We start from the raw sequence: 18,014 nt of genomic DNA, 5'->3' as shown, positions 1-18,014 counted from the left end.
TGGATGTTACACCTTTGGACAGGGCTTGAAAGCTCAGGGACAGGCATGAACAGGTGAGCTGGGATTTGGAATAATGTCCTGGGGGCAGCCAGGAGTTGAGGGGGCCAGGTTTGAAGACCCTTGAATGGGGGTTCCTGAGCCCACAGCACTATGATTCAGCAGTGACCGGGGCTGACATCTGATAATAAAGAGTTGTGTTACCACCCCGTGGCTCTGTAGGAACTGGGATCTGCCACTTCCTGGGATCTGGAAATGATCACCCTCTCTGGGCTCTGTAGACACTGACTCCTTATCCACTGATGTCCTCCTTTCCCTCAGGTCTCTAAGTTCCCATGTGAGAACAAACCCCTTGGTCCTTTGGCCTCATTGCTCCGTGTCAGGGTCCCCTGCTAGACTCAAAGTTCCAGGGACTGGCCCTCGGCACCACAAAGCAGGCGCTTCCTCAGCATTTGCTCAGTGAAAGACTAGGGAGAAGCAGTGAAGGCCTGTGTTCCTAAGTTATGCACAGGGCAACAGCCAGCAGCCCAGCTGGTGCTCCTGAAAGTTGTTAGGCCCGAGCTGCCTCAGTTGTTGCAGAGATTCTTCTAGCATCTCAATCTCAACAGGCCTCCATACATAACTTTCCTGTTGCCCGCTGGCCATCTATGTTAGTTTCCACCTTGTGAATCTTCCAGGGCTCATCTGCTATGGATTTCTAATTTCATTCCACTGTGTTTGGAGAAGACTGTATGGCTTAAATCCTTTCAGATTTACTGAGACTGGTTTTGTGGCCTAGCAAGGGGTCTACCCTGGAGAAGGTTCCTCATGACTGAGGGGACAGTGCACTCTGCTGGGTCCATCTGTCTGGATATTCTACTGATAACTAAGAGTGCAGTACTGAGGTTTCCAATTGTTATGACTGAATTGTCAATTTCTTCCTTCAGTTCTGCCAATTTTTGCTGCATGTATTTTGGGGCTCTTTTAATGACACCTAAATTTCTTACCTCTTCCAACGACACAGCAAAGCCTCAGGCATCTGGGTCTCCTTAAGAATTTGAATGTTGCTAGGAGCCCCTCCTCAAACCAGGAGCCTCTGGAGATTTAGCCTCACCTCTCAGGGTCCAGGACTGCTTACCAGGACCCTTGGTCCATCCCATACCACTCCTCCTTGCCGTCACACTCCAACCTATCTCTCTGCTGTTTTCTGAGTATGTCAGCACTGTCCCGCTTCAATGTTCCTTTGCCATGTGCTACTCCCAAGGCCTGGTGCTTTTCCTGCAGGTCCACTCACTGTGGCCTCCCTGAGGCCTTTCCTGATCACCTCCAGAATGAACCTATGCTCATGCCTATCTCACTGCCCAGAAAGTGGAGGCAGCTCCCCTTAACCCCACCCTCCAGCCACTCTTGGGCCTCTACCGTTTTGTGTACCACAATCAGAAATGATCTAATGTGTCTGTCTCTAGCCATGATGAGGCCCTACCCTGTCTGTTATCCTCATAGCTCATATGTGCAACACCCAGGACACAGTACACAAAAAACTCTCAAGTATTTATTGCACAAATGGAGTCCATATCCTCCACTATGGCCCCTTGGGAAACCTGAGAAGAAAAGTTGCCTGGCCAAACAAGATTCAGACACTCCTAGACCCCTGACTCCAGGAAACCCTCAAATTTTTGCCCCAAGTCTTTTGAAGAACCACCCACAGACAGGCAATGGGTCTCTTAGTCCAGAAAAACCTGGAGGCTAAGGCCTGGGAAGGAAAACACAGGAAGACTCCCTGACAAGGAGAACCTTCCAAAAACTGCTGGAACCTCCTGTGGAGTATGAAACACTTGAGAAGCAATGAGGAAACTGGCACTGGCAACTCTTCTAAAAAAAAAAAAATTAGTGCAAGGAAGCAGGAAGACAGAATGTAAGGTGAAGTCATTTCTGCATGCCTTTGGAAATGCTGACTCTTTTAGAAATCCTTCATAGATGTCCATGTGAAGAGCAACCTGCCCTACACCCTGCTGGAGAAGGGCTGAGCTTGCTGTCTGGCAGGAAAAGGTCTGAGGTGCAGCCACTCCCTCTGCCGCGCCCCCCTTCCCCTCAAGGCCAACGCCAGTTCCACCATTTCCCCTGGATGGTAGCCTGGTGGTCTGGACCTCTTCTGTGTCAGAGCAGTGTGGGGGAAACCCTTCATCCCAATCAAGGGAGTGGCTACTCAGGGGTCAGTAGAAAGCAATGCCTGGGACTCCCAACTCCTTGGACCTCAGAAATCTGTAGCCCAAGTTCAAGGATTACCATTACAGAGACTCATATGAGGAGGATTCTAGAGCAGATTTTCAGGATCTGTGCTTCTTAGGGAGAACAGAAGCAGGGTGTAGAAGCCACATTTTCTACTCCGCCTCTCTCCACAGTAGAATCCAGTGGAAGAGTCAGTACCCATTTGGGACATCATGATGAAAATATACCCAACTAACACTGACATAAGGAGGCTGAAGAGAAAGTAGAACAAAGATAACCTTTCAACTGATTTCTCTGGCTTCAGGACGGTGTGAACGAACGAAGCAGGTTCACAAAAATGGAAAAGCCCTCTTAGATGGCGGAGGGGCTGTGAGCTGGTAAACACCAGCCTGCAGAAGAATCAAAGGAGCTGCTCACCGTGTGCTTCTGGGCGGCACCGGCAGCCCTCTCCCCTCAGAAGCCACTGGGTCCTCCAGGGAAGCAGTTCATTCTGGGAGGCGTGTAAGACCCTGTCACCAAGTACAAAATCGGGATAATGTCTAACCCAGGATGGGAACATATGCACGGGAAGCTTCTGATTTTTGTATAAAGGATTAAATTGTAAAAATTATGATCATTAGATTTATTATTACCCTGCTCCAAAAAAAACATGGCTCTCATGAGGCTGCCTGGTGTGGCCTCGAGGGAAACAAAGGTGCCAGGCCAGGGAAGGGGATGGAGCTGGAGACTGTGTTTCAGAACATGAAAGACATAGGCACACCGGAAGTATGCAGAAATGAAAAGCACTGCCTTCCTGGCCTCCCAGAAAAGACCAGAAAGCAAGACGAAGTCACACAAGTTCTTTCCAGAAAACACTGGATGCCATTTGGCCTGCGTGGGCCTCAGTGACTCCAGCCTGGACTGACCAGTTAGAAAGTCCACCTGGCTGTGGGATGAAAAATCAAATAACAGCAGGGCCTACTGCACTGGTCCAGTAGCTCAGTTGGTTGAAGCGTCGTCCCATACACCAAAAGGTTGCAGGCTTGCTTCCCAGTTAGGGCACATACCTAGATTGTGGGTCGGATCCCTAGCCAGACCATGTATGGGAGGCAACAGATTGATGTTTCTCTCTCTCACACACATCCTTCTTCCTCTCTAAAAAAAAAAAAAAAAAAAAAAAATCAAAAAAAAATCAATAAAAACATATCCTTGGGTGAGGATTTTTTTTTTAAAAAAGCAAAGCCTGATCATGTCCTTGTCTTCATATCAACTATGGGCCAATTTTGTGACTGGGGCAACCAGCTCAGAAATTCTTACTAAAAAAGCTCACTGAAACAAGAAAAACAGAAGTGGCCTCTGAAGACATGAAGTAGGGTGGGGATGGAACAAAAGTCAAATCCTGTGCAGGAGCTGGAAGATGAGGGAAGCTGTCCAGCCAGAGGGCTCGTTCCAGACACTTTCTAAGCTTCTTGGTGGGTCTCATAAACATAGTTTAAGCTCATCAGTGCCTTGGCTTGGAGCTTCAGTCCAGCAGACTTCAGCCAGGACCGGGGCAAGCACGAAGCTGCTCGCTTCTCCTGGATAAGAGAACTGAATCTGAAATGTGGTTTGGGTTTCTTCAAACTGCCTGCTGAGAGCCAGGAAGTCTGATATATAGACTTTTTTCTGGTACTGAGTCTTCCATGGCTAGAGTGCTGATGAGACTGAAAGATGATCAAGGCCCTTTATAACAATTCAGCGAGCCACTATTTGCCATAAAGAGCTCATGCTTTATAGACCCCCAGGGATTGAGGCACAGAGAAGAGACTGAGCATGATGGATGAGACCTGCTGAGTAACCTGTGGGCGGTTTCCTGAACTCTGGTGTGGTACAGAGCAAGATCCAAATTTGTTCTGATGCCAACGCAATGAGTAACCAAGGGAAAAAAATCTCAGCCCGAGAAGCCTGGATCAGGTTTCTCTGCCTTGATTTATGCCTTAATTGACCTAAAAACCAAAGTGAACTTTGCTTGAACATGCCCACTCAGTGGGGAAAGTCAACTGACAGGAGCCATTAGCCACCTGCCATGGTTTCCTCTGCAGACAGCCCCACAGAACGAGCCCTTGGTGAGCCCTCAGAGCTGTCCCCAACTGATATGATGGTGGTGCTGCTGGGACTTGTGACGGAACGGAGGATTTCTGTAGTCACAAATGCTGAAACAGTGAGTGTGTGTGTGTGTGTGTGTGTGTGTGTGATGCAGGCCTTTACGGTTGTGCTCTCCATTCATAAACCACTCCCCCGAGACCTGGCTCCCTCCCATGATGACTTCACAATCCATCCTGAGGTTCCCTACTAGAACACTTGACCTTGTATTGGCCAGCCTGGGGAACAACTGAATTTCTTGGGATTAGAGCAGGGGTCCTCAAACTATGGCCCGAGGGCCACATGCAAATACAAATATTGTATTTGTTCCCGTTTTGTTTTTTTACTTCAAAATAAGATATGTGCAGTGTGCATAGGAATTTGCTCATAGTTTTTTTTTAAACTATAGTCCGGCCCTCCAACGGTCTGAGGGACAGTGAACTGGCCCCCTGTTTAAAAAGTTTGAGGACCCCTGGATTAGAGTCTCCAACCCAATGTCCACAAGGACAGTGAAGCCACGTTCCTCAGAGATCAACATTTGGACTGGCCACAGGTGGAAGGTGAGGACCCACCAGTCTTACCAAGTGGGCACTAGAAGTGAGAGGGGCCTGAAATAGCCCACATGAATCTGGTAGAGTAGCTGCCATGACACAATTTCTGCAATCTAGCCGTCTGCTCTTCGCAGTTGGAAACCCTCAACCATCCCAGTTGGAGATGCCTCTAAGTTGTGTTTTTCAAACTAGGCAGCAGAAGGCTTCAGAGTCTCTCAGGCAGGTCCACTTCAAGGTCATCTGTTCTTAGTGCCTGAGAACAGATGACCTGTTCGCAAAGGCTGCAGATAAAATAACTAACAATACCTGACTCAGGAAGAGGTCCCAGGAGCTGCTCTGCCCCCAACCAAAAAAGTGACCACCTCTTAATTATTGCCCTGCCAGCTCTCTGTCAGGGCTGTGATGCCAGAACACCCTGGCAGTAAGTGCCTCCTGGCTTGAGTCATTACTGAGCTTCTGAGTACACTTCATTATCCCAAACCCACTGCTAGGCCACGAAGGACTGTCTCCCTGCTGTTCCCCACCCATGATAAAAACTACTCCTTCTTTAGCCACCACACACTGATTCCTCTAAATTGTCAAAATATGACTCCAATCTCACCTTGGCCGAACACGGTTTCTTCTTGCGCCTATGGTTTGGTGCCTGTAACTGAATTTTAATGGTTTCCTTAAGAACACAGGGTACTGGTGACGTGACATAGAAATTGCTAAATGTCTAGGGTTGTGATGCCCTGGAAGGCTGCCTTGCATTCTGTATGGCAGAGTGGGGTCCTCTGTTTTCTTGTTAAGAGTCATTTTTCAATGTCACGACATTGGGGGTACCTAGAGGATGGAGTTTACAATCCTGAATATATGATGATGTTTACCTTTCCCAACTTATCAAACTCCAAACACTCAAGACATTTCTTGTTCTTGAGAGTTCATAATCTTCTCCACCTATTATCTTCAAAAGCCTTCTTAATACAAAGATAAAGAGCTCAGGGGTTCCCTCTGGATTCAAAGAAGAGTCTTCTCTTCTTCCTGCTTTGATTGAAGACAAGCAGCTCACAGCCTCACCACAGTCCAGACACAATCAGTCTTGCAAAGCAATTTGTGTTAGACATCTCCTCTTCCTACAGATTAAGGAAGCCAGAGCTCCTTGTGTTTCTAAGACACTGAATTGGAAGGCCCGGATTCAGAGAGAGAAAGAAAAAATGGAAGGAAGGAGAAGGGGTCCAATTTGATTTGGAAAGTTCTACCCACTACTCAATTCCTCTTTTGACCCCTCGTGTCTATTTCAGGAAACAGGACTAGCTTTTTGCTATGGGCATATATTTATCCAACTAGACAAGTCTCCATGTAAAGGGGACCTAATCTTCTCTGATTTTTCAGCAGCAGGAATTAAAGAGAGCTGGAGAGATCTTGGACACCTTTTCAGTTATCAGCTGCTTATATTCTAAAGTCTGGATCTGAGGGACTCAGAGGGAAAAGGGCCGGTTTGGGTTGGGACCCCTGGGCCATGGAATGGAGGTGGACTTACCCCTGCCAGTTCTCGTGGAAAAGGAGGAAGCTGGGCTTCAGGAGCGCTGGCTGAAGCGCTAGCGGGGGCAGGAGACTCTAGAGCATGCTCACCAGTTGACTCAGGGTGACCTGGGCCATGGTGGGGAGCCTCAGCCTCCCCCTGAGGCTCCACTCCCGAATCCGACAAGTCTTTTTGCTCTGCAGAGGACTGGGAGCAAAAAAGACAATTTTCCTTCAATGTAAATAAAGGCTGCAACATGGGGCAGGGGATGGGGGCAGGGATCGGAGGCCTAGAGATGGCTCCACCTTCAGCAATTCCTGCCCAGGAGGATGGGCCAAGAAAGAAGGCACAAAGTAAAATGAACGTGGACTTCCTGCTGTTTGACTTTACAAGGAGCTTTAAGGTGTGCAGGAAGTCTGAACCTTTGTTTTCAAAAGTGCGAGGCTTGGCCTGGAGCTACTCTGCTTATGGGCCATGAGTGAAGAAAAACACTCCTAGTGACAAAAATGGGGACAGTGCCTCTATCAGAGGGGAACAGGGATGATTACAGGTTAATAACACATCTCCTCAAAGATATGATCAGGGAAGCTGCCCTCAGCACCACTTCCATCTGCTAGGAAAGGTGGGGAAGTAGGCCAGGGACACCACACAATCAAGCATAGGCTTCCAGGGCCAAAAGCTTCTGCATCTCACCCTAGTTCTTCCATCAACTTTCAACTTGTTCTGCTTAAACCGGAGATGAAGGAAGAGCTTTTCTCATTTCAGTGAGTGCAGGTGTGGGGTGACTAAAGGACCTGGCAGAGACACAAAAAGCCAGTTTCGTATTGTGGGGAGGGTGGGAGTTTAGCTGGAAGAGGGAGCCCTTTGGCTTGGGATTTCCCCAGGCTCATTCCAAACACCTTGGGCAGGGGCTTATTTGGAAAACAGCCAGGATAAGAGAAAGCTGGCTCCAGAAGTCTTTGTCCTTGAAAGTACAACACCCCTGGCATTCTTTGAGCTGGTTCTTGGGCTTCTGGGGATTGCTTCAGTGGGCTGAGAGCTCTGTGGCCAAGACTCTTTTCTTGAGAAGTGGGTATTAAGTTGGTGTCCTGCAACAAATTCCCAAACCTCCCTCATGGCATCACCCACTAGAAAGAAGCCCTTTCTCTTACTTTGTGAACTAAATGACCACAGGCTACGCTATCCAGCCACCCTGCTGACGCTGCCGTGTTTCTTCTGGGTGTGAAGTATCTGAGATCTCTTTAGATAGGTGTTGGGGCTATTTTTTGACATGTGAGCCTTTTGGATGAAAGGTGCTATATAAAAAAGATTTAAGAGAACTTTCCAACATTCTTAGGAAAGCAACAGCAACGCAATGTTAACTCATGCACACATCTAAAAAGCCACCAAAAGCAACCCTTCCTATCTAGGGAAGATCCAGACTGAAAGACTTTCCCAAACTGTTCCTCTAACCTTTCTGGGGCACTAAGGTCAGTTTGCCCACTAGTCGGCTGCTGCTTTATGGTTAGAAATTTAACACCCACCAAAAGAAAATTAAACCCAGAGCTTTGTGGGAAACTGCCTATCTCTCTAATTAGAACCAGTTGTTGTTTTTTTTCTTTAAATCCCTGCTTTTAAATGTCAGTGCTTCCTTTCAAATGGGAAGTTGAGGTGAACTTAGTATCAATTAATTCTTGACATCTGGGCAAAACAATTTACTGAGGATTATGAGCAGGTTCTAGAATCTAGCTTGTAAAAGTAGAAGCCGCCCTGACTGGTTTGGCTCAGTGGATGGAGCGTCGGCCTGCGGACTCAAGGGTCCCGGTCAAGGGCATGTACCTTGGTTGCGTGCACCCCCAGTGGGGGGTGTTCAGGAGGCGGCTGATCGATGTTTCTCTCTCACCGATGTTTCTAACTCTCTATCCCTTTCTCTTCCTCTCTGTAAAAAATCAATAAAATATATTTTTTAAAAAAAGTAGAAACCAAATGGATACAGTATCTACTGAGCTGATTGTTGATGCTTCTACCTTAGTTGCTTTCTTATTTATTCACAATTCTTCTACTCTCATATATATTTTTTTAAAATCTCTGCTTTTAAAACATAAATGTTCAAATGTCCTCATAGCATGGTGGACTCAAGATGACCAAAAAGAAATACAAATGTTGTTCCAGCATTTTTCTCCTTGGGTCCGAGTGTTTCTGTTGGACAAGAAAGTCTAAAGAACCAAGATAGGACCTGTAGTTTTTTTTAACATGTTTATTAAAATCAGACATCAGATCCAGACCCTAGATCATATATCCTAAACTATATGTGGCTGACAAAAATAACAAACAAAATAAAAACATGCACATAGGGTATACTTGTTACACCAACAATAAGCTTCAAAACTAGGTCTAAACATACTATACCGCATTTTCAGCAATCCCGGAGTTCCTGCTTAAAAGCATTTTCAGCAATAGCGGACTTTCTGCTCATAAGCATTTCTGTTCCTGTTTTCTGTCTTGTTACCAAATGGGCATTATCTTGCCAGTGCAACCGCAATACCACCCCCCTTCGGATTAACAAATGTTTGGAAGATAAACTAACTGAAAGAAACATTAAAACAAAGTTTTATTGATTTTAGAGAGGAAGAAAGAGGGAGGGAGAGAAACACTGATATGAGAGAGAAATATCAATTGGCTGCCTCAAGTATGCATGGAACCCGCACCCTGGGCATGTGCCCTAACTGAGAATTGAACAAAAGACCTTTCGGTGCATGGTACAGGGGACAACGCTCAACCAACTGAGCCACACTGGCCAGGGCTGAAAGAAACATTTAATCATCACATACAATAAGACAACCTACTGAATGAGATTCAAATTCTCTATACATTAAAAAGAAAAAAAAATTGCGTCTATTCAAGGCAGTTAATAAAAGGTTTTGTTTTTGCTTTAAAAACACAAATGCATGTAGCCCTGGCCAGTGTGGCTCAGTTGGTCATCCTGTACACTGAAAGAATGCAGTTAGATTTTAGGTCAGGGCACCTATTTAGACTATAGGTTCAGTCCCAGGTTGGGGTCCCAGGTTGGGGCAAGTATAAGAGGCAACCAATCAATGGTTTTTTCCCCTCTCTCAAATCAATAAACATATCCTTGGGTGAGGCTTAAAATTTAAAAAACAAACAACTCATTAAGAAAACCACACAAATGCATGCAAACACAAGCATTTTGTGAAGAGCACCACCTTGAGGAAGCCTGGAGACATGGAAGGCAGTAAAGACAATTCTTGTGCATTAGGATTGGAGTTCAGACTGTGGAAGGCTTTCTCTAACTGGGACAACAGGAGGATTTGACAACTTGACCTGTGTGCCACCAGCAGGCCACTAATACCAATTTGTAGTTTGCTATGAACACATGGACCATCAATGGAACTGATATAAAATGTTGTGTGGCTTTACTACCAAACAAAAACACCTAGCTGGCAGCTTATTTGTTTTTAAAATTTCAAATCTTTTATCCCAACAATAGCTGGGCCTGTGGTGTGCTCTCCTTTGAAGGGGGTTGAGGGACAGGGGCTCTTTGAAACACACCCATTGGATGGTTTAGAGACTGTTTACTGACAAGGAAGTTAATGGCCTCACAGTGACAATGGGAATACTTGATCTATGTGGTTCAAGAAGTGGCTCAAAAAATAGCTATAAGGGACATTTTGGTGACAATTAGGACAAATTATATATTGGAGGAGACTTCTGAATGGTCATTTTCTTATGGGTGACAATGACACTGGGGCCATGGAGAGGAATGACACACTATTCCTAGGAAACACCTGCAGAAGTATTTAGAGAGGAACATCAGATGGGAGCAAATTACAGTTGAGTGCTTTCAGCATTTATGACAAAGATGTTAACAGTGAAGCCAGGTGAAGAATACCTGTGTCTTCAGTACTGTTTTTCCATCTTATCTGATAATTTGAAAATTTCAAAATAAAACGTCAAAGAGAAAGAGGATAAAAGTGTGCTCAGAAAAAAGCAGCCCCAACAGTCTTTTCCCAGTTCTGCTTTTGCAGTATGAGAAGGGACTGGGGCAGAAAGAAAGAATGAAACTAGAAGACTCTCAAACTCTTACTTTGGCAAGAAATCTTGTGGATGATCCTTGAAGACCTGCCCTTCCGTCTTTCTTGAAATGGGAAGTTAAAGGGAAACAAAGCTACCTGATTACTGTTTACTTTCCACCTTACTCTTATGCTGTCATAAACAATAGAGAAAGAAAAGATTCTGAGTCCATTTAGCCACCATCTATCTACCTGACAGCTCAGAAAGCACCCCTAAAGGACAGTCACAAAGGCTTCTCCAGCTTCTGCTGTTAAACAGAGAGGTTTCCCACACCCTTTCGATGATCTTGGGACAGAAATGGAGAGCTGAATTCTGAAAAGCTGCAGATCAGTTATTTTTAGAAGCCCATTAGTGTTGGCTCTGAGTCAGTATTGTGATAAGAACTACATTTGTATATTTTAAGTTGATGATGACCATCTTCCTAGCTACTCTTCTGGTTCAGTCATCCATTTACATAATTTACCTCAACTTTATGAAGGCAATACATGTAAGTTATCCTTTGGATTACAAAGCAACAGAACCAGAAGGAAAGGGGAGTGGGAGGAGGTAGAAGAGGATAAATGGTGATAAAAGGAGACTTGCCTTGGCGTGGTGAACATATACAATACAATACAATACAATACAATACAATACAATACAATATACAGATGATGTATTATAGAATTGTACAACTGAAACCTATATAATTTTATTAACCAATGTCACCCCAATAAATTCAATAAAAAAGTAAAAAAAACTAACTAAACCAAAAAACCAAAGCAAAAACCACCTCAACTGTGAAAACAGTAATAAAACAGGAATTAATTTTAAAAGCATTTTAAATTCAGCCAAACATTTATTACATTTTAGTTTTTCATCCTGCCAGCTGTCCAAAAGTCCTCAGGTTTAAAGAACTATTAATTCCTAGTGCTCATTTTAAATTCAGGGTTGGCAAATTTTTCTGTAAAGGGCCAGAAACTAAATATTTTTGACTTTGCAGGCCATGGGTCTGGGTCCAAATTACTTCACTCTGTTGTTACAGTGTGAAATCTGCCTCAGTAACTATGAAGGGGATAGGCATGGCTGTGTACCAATAAAACTTTATTTACAAAAATAAGCAGCGGTGCCAGGCCTTAGTTTGCTGATCCCCATTTTAAGCTAAAATGATTCAAATGATGGTCGCGATAAAACTCAAAATGCTAGAAAACCCCGACTTAATGAAAAACCTCAGAAGCGACTACATCTAAAAGAGAAATCAAATACATCCATTTCTAAAAAGCTACAGGAAACACATCAGCCTTTCAGTGACTGACCCTTTTCCAAAGGAGGGATGATTAAAAACACAGGTAACTAAGCTGTATGTATGTGTCAGGGCCCAGGGGAGAGGAGACAGCAGAGGTTGATGTATCTTGAAAATACCACCTGGAAAGCCAAAACAAAATGGGAAGAACATTTCCTCAGGTTTGGCTATTCTTTCTTCAGCAAAGAATTAACAATGGGGATGTTTAATGTGAGAACAAGCCTAGAAGATAAAATCCTGCCAAAACAGAAGGCTCCGGTGCAAGAGGGTGTGGGTTTAGGGCCCCTCTCCCTCCTGTCCCCTCAGTACATAAGCTTTCTTCCTGGCATAGCACCTACATGTTTTCCAGGAAACTGGGCTGCACAGAAAGAAAAGTCTGGCCTCTATTCTCAGACCAAAGGACAAAGTCTACAAAGCAGTAGCTGGACCGCTGGGAGTGTCAAATCACCAGACTAGCTGTCCCAACCTCTGAGCAGGCCACCTTGCCGAGGAACTGGGGATCCGCCAGAGCACCTGGCCTGTGGATCCCCAGCCCTGAGCCAATTCTCAAATTCTCTTCTTATCAACAAGATTACAAATGGATTTCAGAACACACTTGGTCTCTGAAATCTTGCCATGGGCATTAAATTATCTATTGTCCTGGGCCCTGGGTGGGGCGGGATCATCCACGTTTTTGACAACTAGAGGGAGTCCTCACATCAGCTTGGGAAGCATCGCCACAAAACATCAACTAACTTTGGACACAATCCCAACCTTCCATACTGATTTATCAGGTAAGGATATAAAACCTGTGACTTCAAGACAAACAACATGCAAAGGTAGATATGTAACTGATGTACCAATCAGGCCTTTGACAGGCTGCCAGCTCATCACTATGAATTAGACAAGGTATTTCCAACAACAATGTGACCAAGACATTTAAAATCTAAGAAGAGGAAGCAACCCAAGAAAGATGGGTGGTAAATATACAATCCAAGTCAACTAATAATTATTCTAAATGCATTTATGCCTTGTTGGTTGGGGCCAAAAAATGTCTCTAAAATCTTTAAAGGTCCTGTTTTTCCTCTGTAACCACCATTGCTCTCTCTCCTCGCTTCTCCTCCCCCCACTTTCCCACCTTGTCCCTCCTCCTCTCCCTCCTCTCCGTCCTTCTACCTTTTTTCTCCTACTAATTTTCCTAAAGTACAGTATTTCTAAATCAAATCATTAGGAATGAGGAGAAAGTTTTCTACCACCGTTTTTTAAAGCAGGGTCTCTGAACCCTTTCCACACACACCTATCTCAACCATTCGCCATGGTAACCTAAAGCCACTGGACCTTTTTCCTCCAAGCTCAATGTGAAGGCTTAAAGGGCAGAAGTCTCCTTTGCTATGTGACCTGGGGAGAGAGAGCTCTAGGAGAAAACAAATGTGAAGAGAGAACATACCAGCCCCTTACCTTTTGTCCTTTATCCTTCTGAAACACAAAGACGGGCGGAGCAATGGCAGGTTTTTCTGCAAAAAGAAAAATTGGTGTTTTTCCCCCCAACACTATTTCATACAGTAAACAAAGCTATAATTATAAGTTAAAAATAAAAAACAAACCCATATAAAACTAGTAACCCCAAAGGACATCAAATCACCTAGAAAATACTTTCATTACGAGGAGGTGTGGGGTTTCAGTTTGTGACAATTCAACACTTAATGGTAGGATACGTATGCATATTATACACCAATAAAAAGGCTTTAAGACTCACTTAGGCCTGATCAAGGGAGAGCGGTGGGGAGTGTGGTGAGCTGCAATACATTGGAGGTGGCAGCTATTCAATGCCACCAACTGTGGTTCTGAAGGAATTCCGCTCAGGTAAGTCAAATCTTTATATGGCATCTCCTGAATTTCAAATGCTGGAGACTAGTTGAGGGTTGGTTATTTTTTTTTAATCTGCAGGCCAGCTGAGGCCAGGGGGCAACCAGTTTGCAATCTCTGTCCACACCGGGGGCCCTCAAACTTTTTAAACGGGGCCAGTTCACTGTCCCTCAGACAGTTGGAGGGCCGGGCTATAATTAAAAAAAAACCTATGAACAAATTCCTATGCACACTGCACATATCTTATTTTGAAGTAAAAAAACAAAACGGGCTCTTGCAACTCGGCCGCCAGCATGCCATCCAGACTGAGGAAGACCCGCAAACTTCGGGGCCACGTGAGCCACGGCCACGGCCGCATCGGCAAGCACAGGAAGCACCCGGGGGGCCGCGGGAATGCTGGCGGCCTGCATCATCACAGGATCAACTTCGACAAATATCACCCAGGTTACTTTGGGAAAGTTGGTATGAGGCATTACCACTTGAAGAGGAACTAGAGCTTCTGCCCAACTGTCAACCTTGATAAACTGTGGACCCTGGTCAGTGAGCAGACACGGGTGAATGCTGCCAAAAGCAAGACTGGAGTTGCTCCCATCATTGATGTGGTGCGATCGGGCTACTACAAAGTTCTGGGGAAGGGAAAGCTCCCAAAGCAGCCTGTCATTGTGAAGGCCAAGTTCTTCAGCAGAAGAGCCGAGGAGAAGATTAAGGGTGTTGGTGGGGCCTGTATCCTGGTAGCCTGAAGCTACATGGAGGGGAGTTCATTAAAATGTCCAAGTACTTTTGTCAAAAACAACAACAGCAAAAAAAACAAAAACAAACAACAAACAAAAACAAAACGGGAACAAATACAATATTTGTATTTGCATGTGGCCCGTGGGCCGTAGTTTGAGGACCCCTGGTCCACACAGCTCATGCTTGTTGGAGAACCCCGGCCCACATTCCACCTGGTTCTCTAAGCGAGCAGCCATTAACAAAAAAAGAATGTATGGAGTTGCAAAAGTCTGAGAGTCCATCTTGCATGTCTGCTGAAGGAAAAGACCCTTTGGGATGCCCTGTCAGGGCTATGCCGCCTATTTTCTCAGGCAATACCATGTATCTCCTACCCAGGGGCAGCCCAGGAAGCCTCTGTGGCCAGCTAGGGGATTGTAACCGAGGACCACCTTAACTCATGGGGGAGGCCCCTCATCGTTTTGGACCTGGGCATGTGGCTCTGGGTGTGCTCATGAACCCTGTGGGGTGTGTTTAGGGTCTCCTTCAGCATCCAAGGGCCGAGAGAGGAGGGAGGCCAGGGGAGTCATGAATTTGGGGAGCATCTGCACAGTCCTGCTGTCAGAGCCTCGTCATAGGAGACTTAGATTAACCAGGAACCTACATTCACACAGCTTTGCCCCAGCAGGACTGCTAGGTAGGAGGAGGACACGGTTCGCAGTTCATAAGAGTGCTCAGATAGGGAGCTGGTAGAGTGTCTGGTCTAGAGTGTTAGGGAAATATCCCTGAGATGAGGTTGCTGTGCTGAAGTCTCAAGGAGAAAAGCCTGGCAGGGAGAGTGGCAGGTGTGAAGGCACGGAGCCCAGGGGCAGAAGGTGGCCATGCCAAGGATTTGGGAAGTGGTGCAAAAGGAGTGGGGGAGGCATGGTGGTTGGTTTAGGTTTAAAATGAGAAGTGTGGGGAAGAGGCCATGTGAAGAGACCAGTTAGGAGGTGACAGCGATTACCCACAATAGAAACGAGGTGAAGAGGAAGTTTGAGGAGGAAAAAGGACAAGACCGAGACAAAAACCAAAAGGATCCTGTTCCACTCCCCATCTCTTCAAACTCCCCCTTCTTGGAGAAGCAGGACAGGCTCCAGTCTTCACTTTGAGGTAATGGCCCACTGACGGTGACCATTCCCACTGCCACGCTCATTGAAGCTGCACCATAACCGAGTTAGAGTCACAACAGTCCTCACTGTGCAAGCCCACAATGGACACGGGTGAATGACATGTATGAGACCAAAGTGCAAAAGGGAGGAGAGTAAGGGTCACCACCAAGGTTTCCATGCTACCCTAAGCAGTCATCTCCTGGCACAGCGCATAGTTGCTGTCTGACAAACCAGGATGGGTGGATGAATGAATGAATGGACAGGCCTATGCTAGACAATAAATGACAGCAAAGAAATGCTGGAGGGACTCTGGGGATGGCAGCGGCTTATTTACACTTGTCTACTACGGGAAATCCCAGAGACGTTCCGGTGCTGCCCTATAAACCACAAACCCAGCATGAAGGGCTGGAGGTCCAGGCCCCCGCCTCGCCTCTGTCTTCAACTCCTGGCCAGCAACAAGGCACTGAGGTGCACAGGGAGAAGCCAGGGTTTTGGCCAGCCCAGCACCCCAACCCCTCATTTTCTTCAGGGAAGCACTCCTCCCCCACCTCTGTGTTTCAGATGGAGCCTCGTCCTGGCCCCAGGGGACACTGTGACCCTTGAATAAGGCCAGGCTGCTGATGGTGAATGAGATTCAGGTCCAGGAATTTTGTTGGAGCTACTGGGGAAGGGGAGCTCTCTCTCTGCTGAGCTGGTGGGAGGTAACCCTGTCATCAAAAGAGACCTTAGACTAGAGCCAATCCAACAGGAAGCAGGGGAGGAAACTGAATCCCATCGCTGGAGGCCCAGGGTCCAGCCAGCCCACAGCTAACCCCACCCCCAAGACTTTTCAGCTAAGTCAACAGAAGCTGATTTTTGTGTAAGGCACTCTGAGCTTGATTTCTGCCCCTTGTCTCCAACAGCCTCCAGCCTGAGAGGTTGCAGACTTCACTAAACTCACGCTATACTTCCTAGGAGAAACCTTGGACTGGCCTCACAGCAGAAATCAACAGCTGATACACTATGTATTTATGGGTTTATGGTCTCTTTCCCCTACTAAGATGTCAACTCTAGGAGACTGGAGACTGCCGGTTCCCCCTCCCTGTCCTGTGGTGTGACAACATTACTTGGCAACCAGAAGGGATTCAACAAATATCTGATGAAGGGATGAGCAAGGGGAGAGGGCACTACAGAAAACGACTGCCAGGCTAGATGAAGAGAGACTAGATGAAGAGAGAACCATTTGGACAGCAGAGGAAGAACTTTCTGATCTGCAGGCACAAAGGAGGGTAACTGCGGGCAGCCTGGGACAGGACAGGACAGGACCATGTGGCAGGGTCCAGGCATTAGCTGGGAGAGGTCCCATCTGAAGAACAATTCTGTACCACAACTGGCATGTTGCTAAGCTGGGGCAGTGAGAGGTTATGGAGGGGACCATGGGGTCTGAGCTCTGAACTCAGCCACCCAAAGAACAGGATCACCAGCTGAGATTCAAACAGATCCACCCTTGCCACCACCATCTCAGTTCAGACCTTTTTTGTCTCTATTTTTACCCTCTTAAGTCCGGCTTTTGCAGAGCACCCAGAACCATGGTGTGAAACACATGCTTAAAACTCTGCAATGCCCTCCCAGACTAGGGTTGGAGCTCCTTCACACAGGCCATCCCCACCTGACATTACTGTGGCACTGTCCCTTGTACACCCCATGCTTCTGTCACACTTCTGGACTTCTGCCTGATTTAGTCCCTCCACCTAGAACACTATTCTCACTTTCTCTTCCCTTAGTCAACACTCATTCATGTATAGATACCATCTCCTTCAGGAAGCCCCTAGTTTGAACTGTGCTCCCAAAGCATGCTCTGGTTTATATCCTGCATTGATCCTACCTAGGCTACTTGTCAAGGAGACTGGGAGACTACTGACACAGCATCCAAAACAGCTCTGCATCCCCAGCCTGCCACCCAATGTACATCATATACGATCATTCAATAAATGTTCGAACTAAACTCCCTCTGTACTTCTTCATGTGCATAACACTAGCTGCTATGTAATCACAAATATCTATTAAACCCTTATTCCATGCAAGGCACCACTGGAAAAATGGGAACAAGCTGGGGGCAGAAAACTTTAGGGTAAAACACCCAATTTAAAGGGAGGAGTGTGTTTGTATACAAGGCCCAGAGCTTGCAGTGGGTTATTTATCTGCTCACTGGCAGCATCTACCCCAGGAATATAAACTCCGCATAAGTGAGGCCTTTTTGTGTTCACATCAATATCTTTAGAGCCACACATGAAATATATGCTCACTAAGCAGTTACAGAGTAAATGAAATGTCCCTCATTGTCCCCATGGCTACGACTGGGGAAGCAGCAAGTGCTTTGACAGCCCACCTGGGGTCCCACTGGGACCCCCCACTGAGGGTAGGTCTGGCAGTCATGACAAACACAACCACTGTACTAAAACGTAACAATGAACTTTAGCCAGTCAGCTCTCCACCAAACAAAGCATCAGAGTTACACATATTTCATTTCCACTCAGCTCCAATAAGACCAGAAGTCCATAAATTGCAAATTAGTACTGATAGTACAAAATAACAATATGCACCCCTTCCAAGTAGGATGGTTC

The 18,014-nt window shown here is 46.1% G+C and overlaps 1 protein-coding gene and 1 pseudogene across 21 annotated transcripts in view; one reads left to right on the top strand and one right to left on the bottom strand.

The window, feature by feature from the left end:
* The window catches only part of RANBP3 (RAN binding protein 3), a 62,232-nt gene that overhangs the window by 25,201 nt on the left and 19,017 nt on the right, over positions 1-18,014 (bottom strand). For 12 of the 21 annotated variants that reach the window (XR_009452982.1, XM_059696982.1, XM_059696987.1 and 9 more), the window contains exons 2-4: positions 13,145-13,200; positions 6,376-6,564; positions 5,458-5,505 (exon numbers count right to left, since the gene is read on the bottom strand). Coding sequence is in view for 20 of the 21 variants with exons in the window: in XM_059696982.1 (XP_059552965.1) it covers positions 5,458-5,505; positions 6,376-6,564; positions 13,145-13,200 (293 nt within the window). In the remaining variant the exon portion in view is untranslated. The remainder of the gene's footprint in view (positions 1-5,457; positions 5,506-6,375; positions 6,565-13,144; positions 13,201-18,014) is intronic. The other 9 variants (XM_059696998.1, XM_059696995.1, XM_059696997.1 and 6 more) reach the window with 2 other exon arrangements.
* On the top strand, positions 13,826-14,330 carry LOC132235135 (large ribosomal subunit protein uL15-like; annotated as a pseudogene).

Source organism: Myotis daubentonii, chromosome 5, assembly GCF_963259705.1.
Source record: "Myotis daubentonii chromosome 5, mMyoDau2.1, whole genome shotgun sequence".
NCBI lineage: Eukaryota > Metazoa > Chordata > Mammalia > Chiroptera > Vespertilionidae > Myotis > Myotis daubentonii.
The sequence above is the reverse complement of the archived record's forward strand: the minus strand, read 5'-3'. Positions and strand labels throughout refer to the sequence as shown.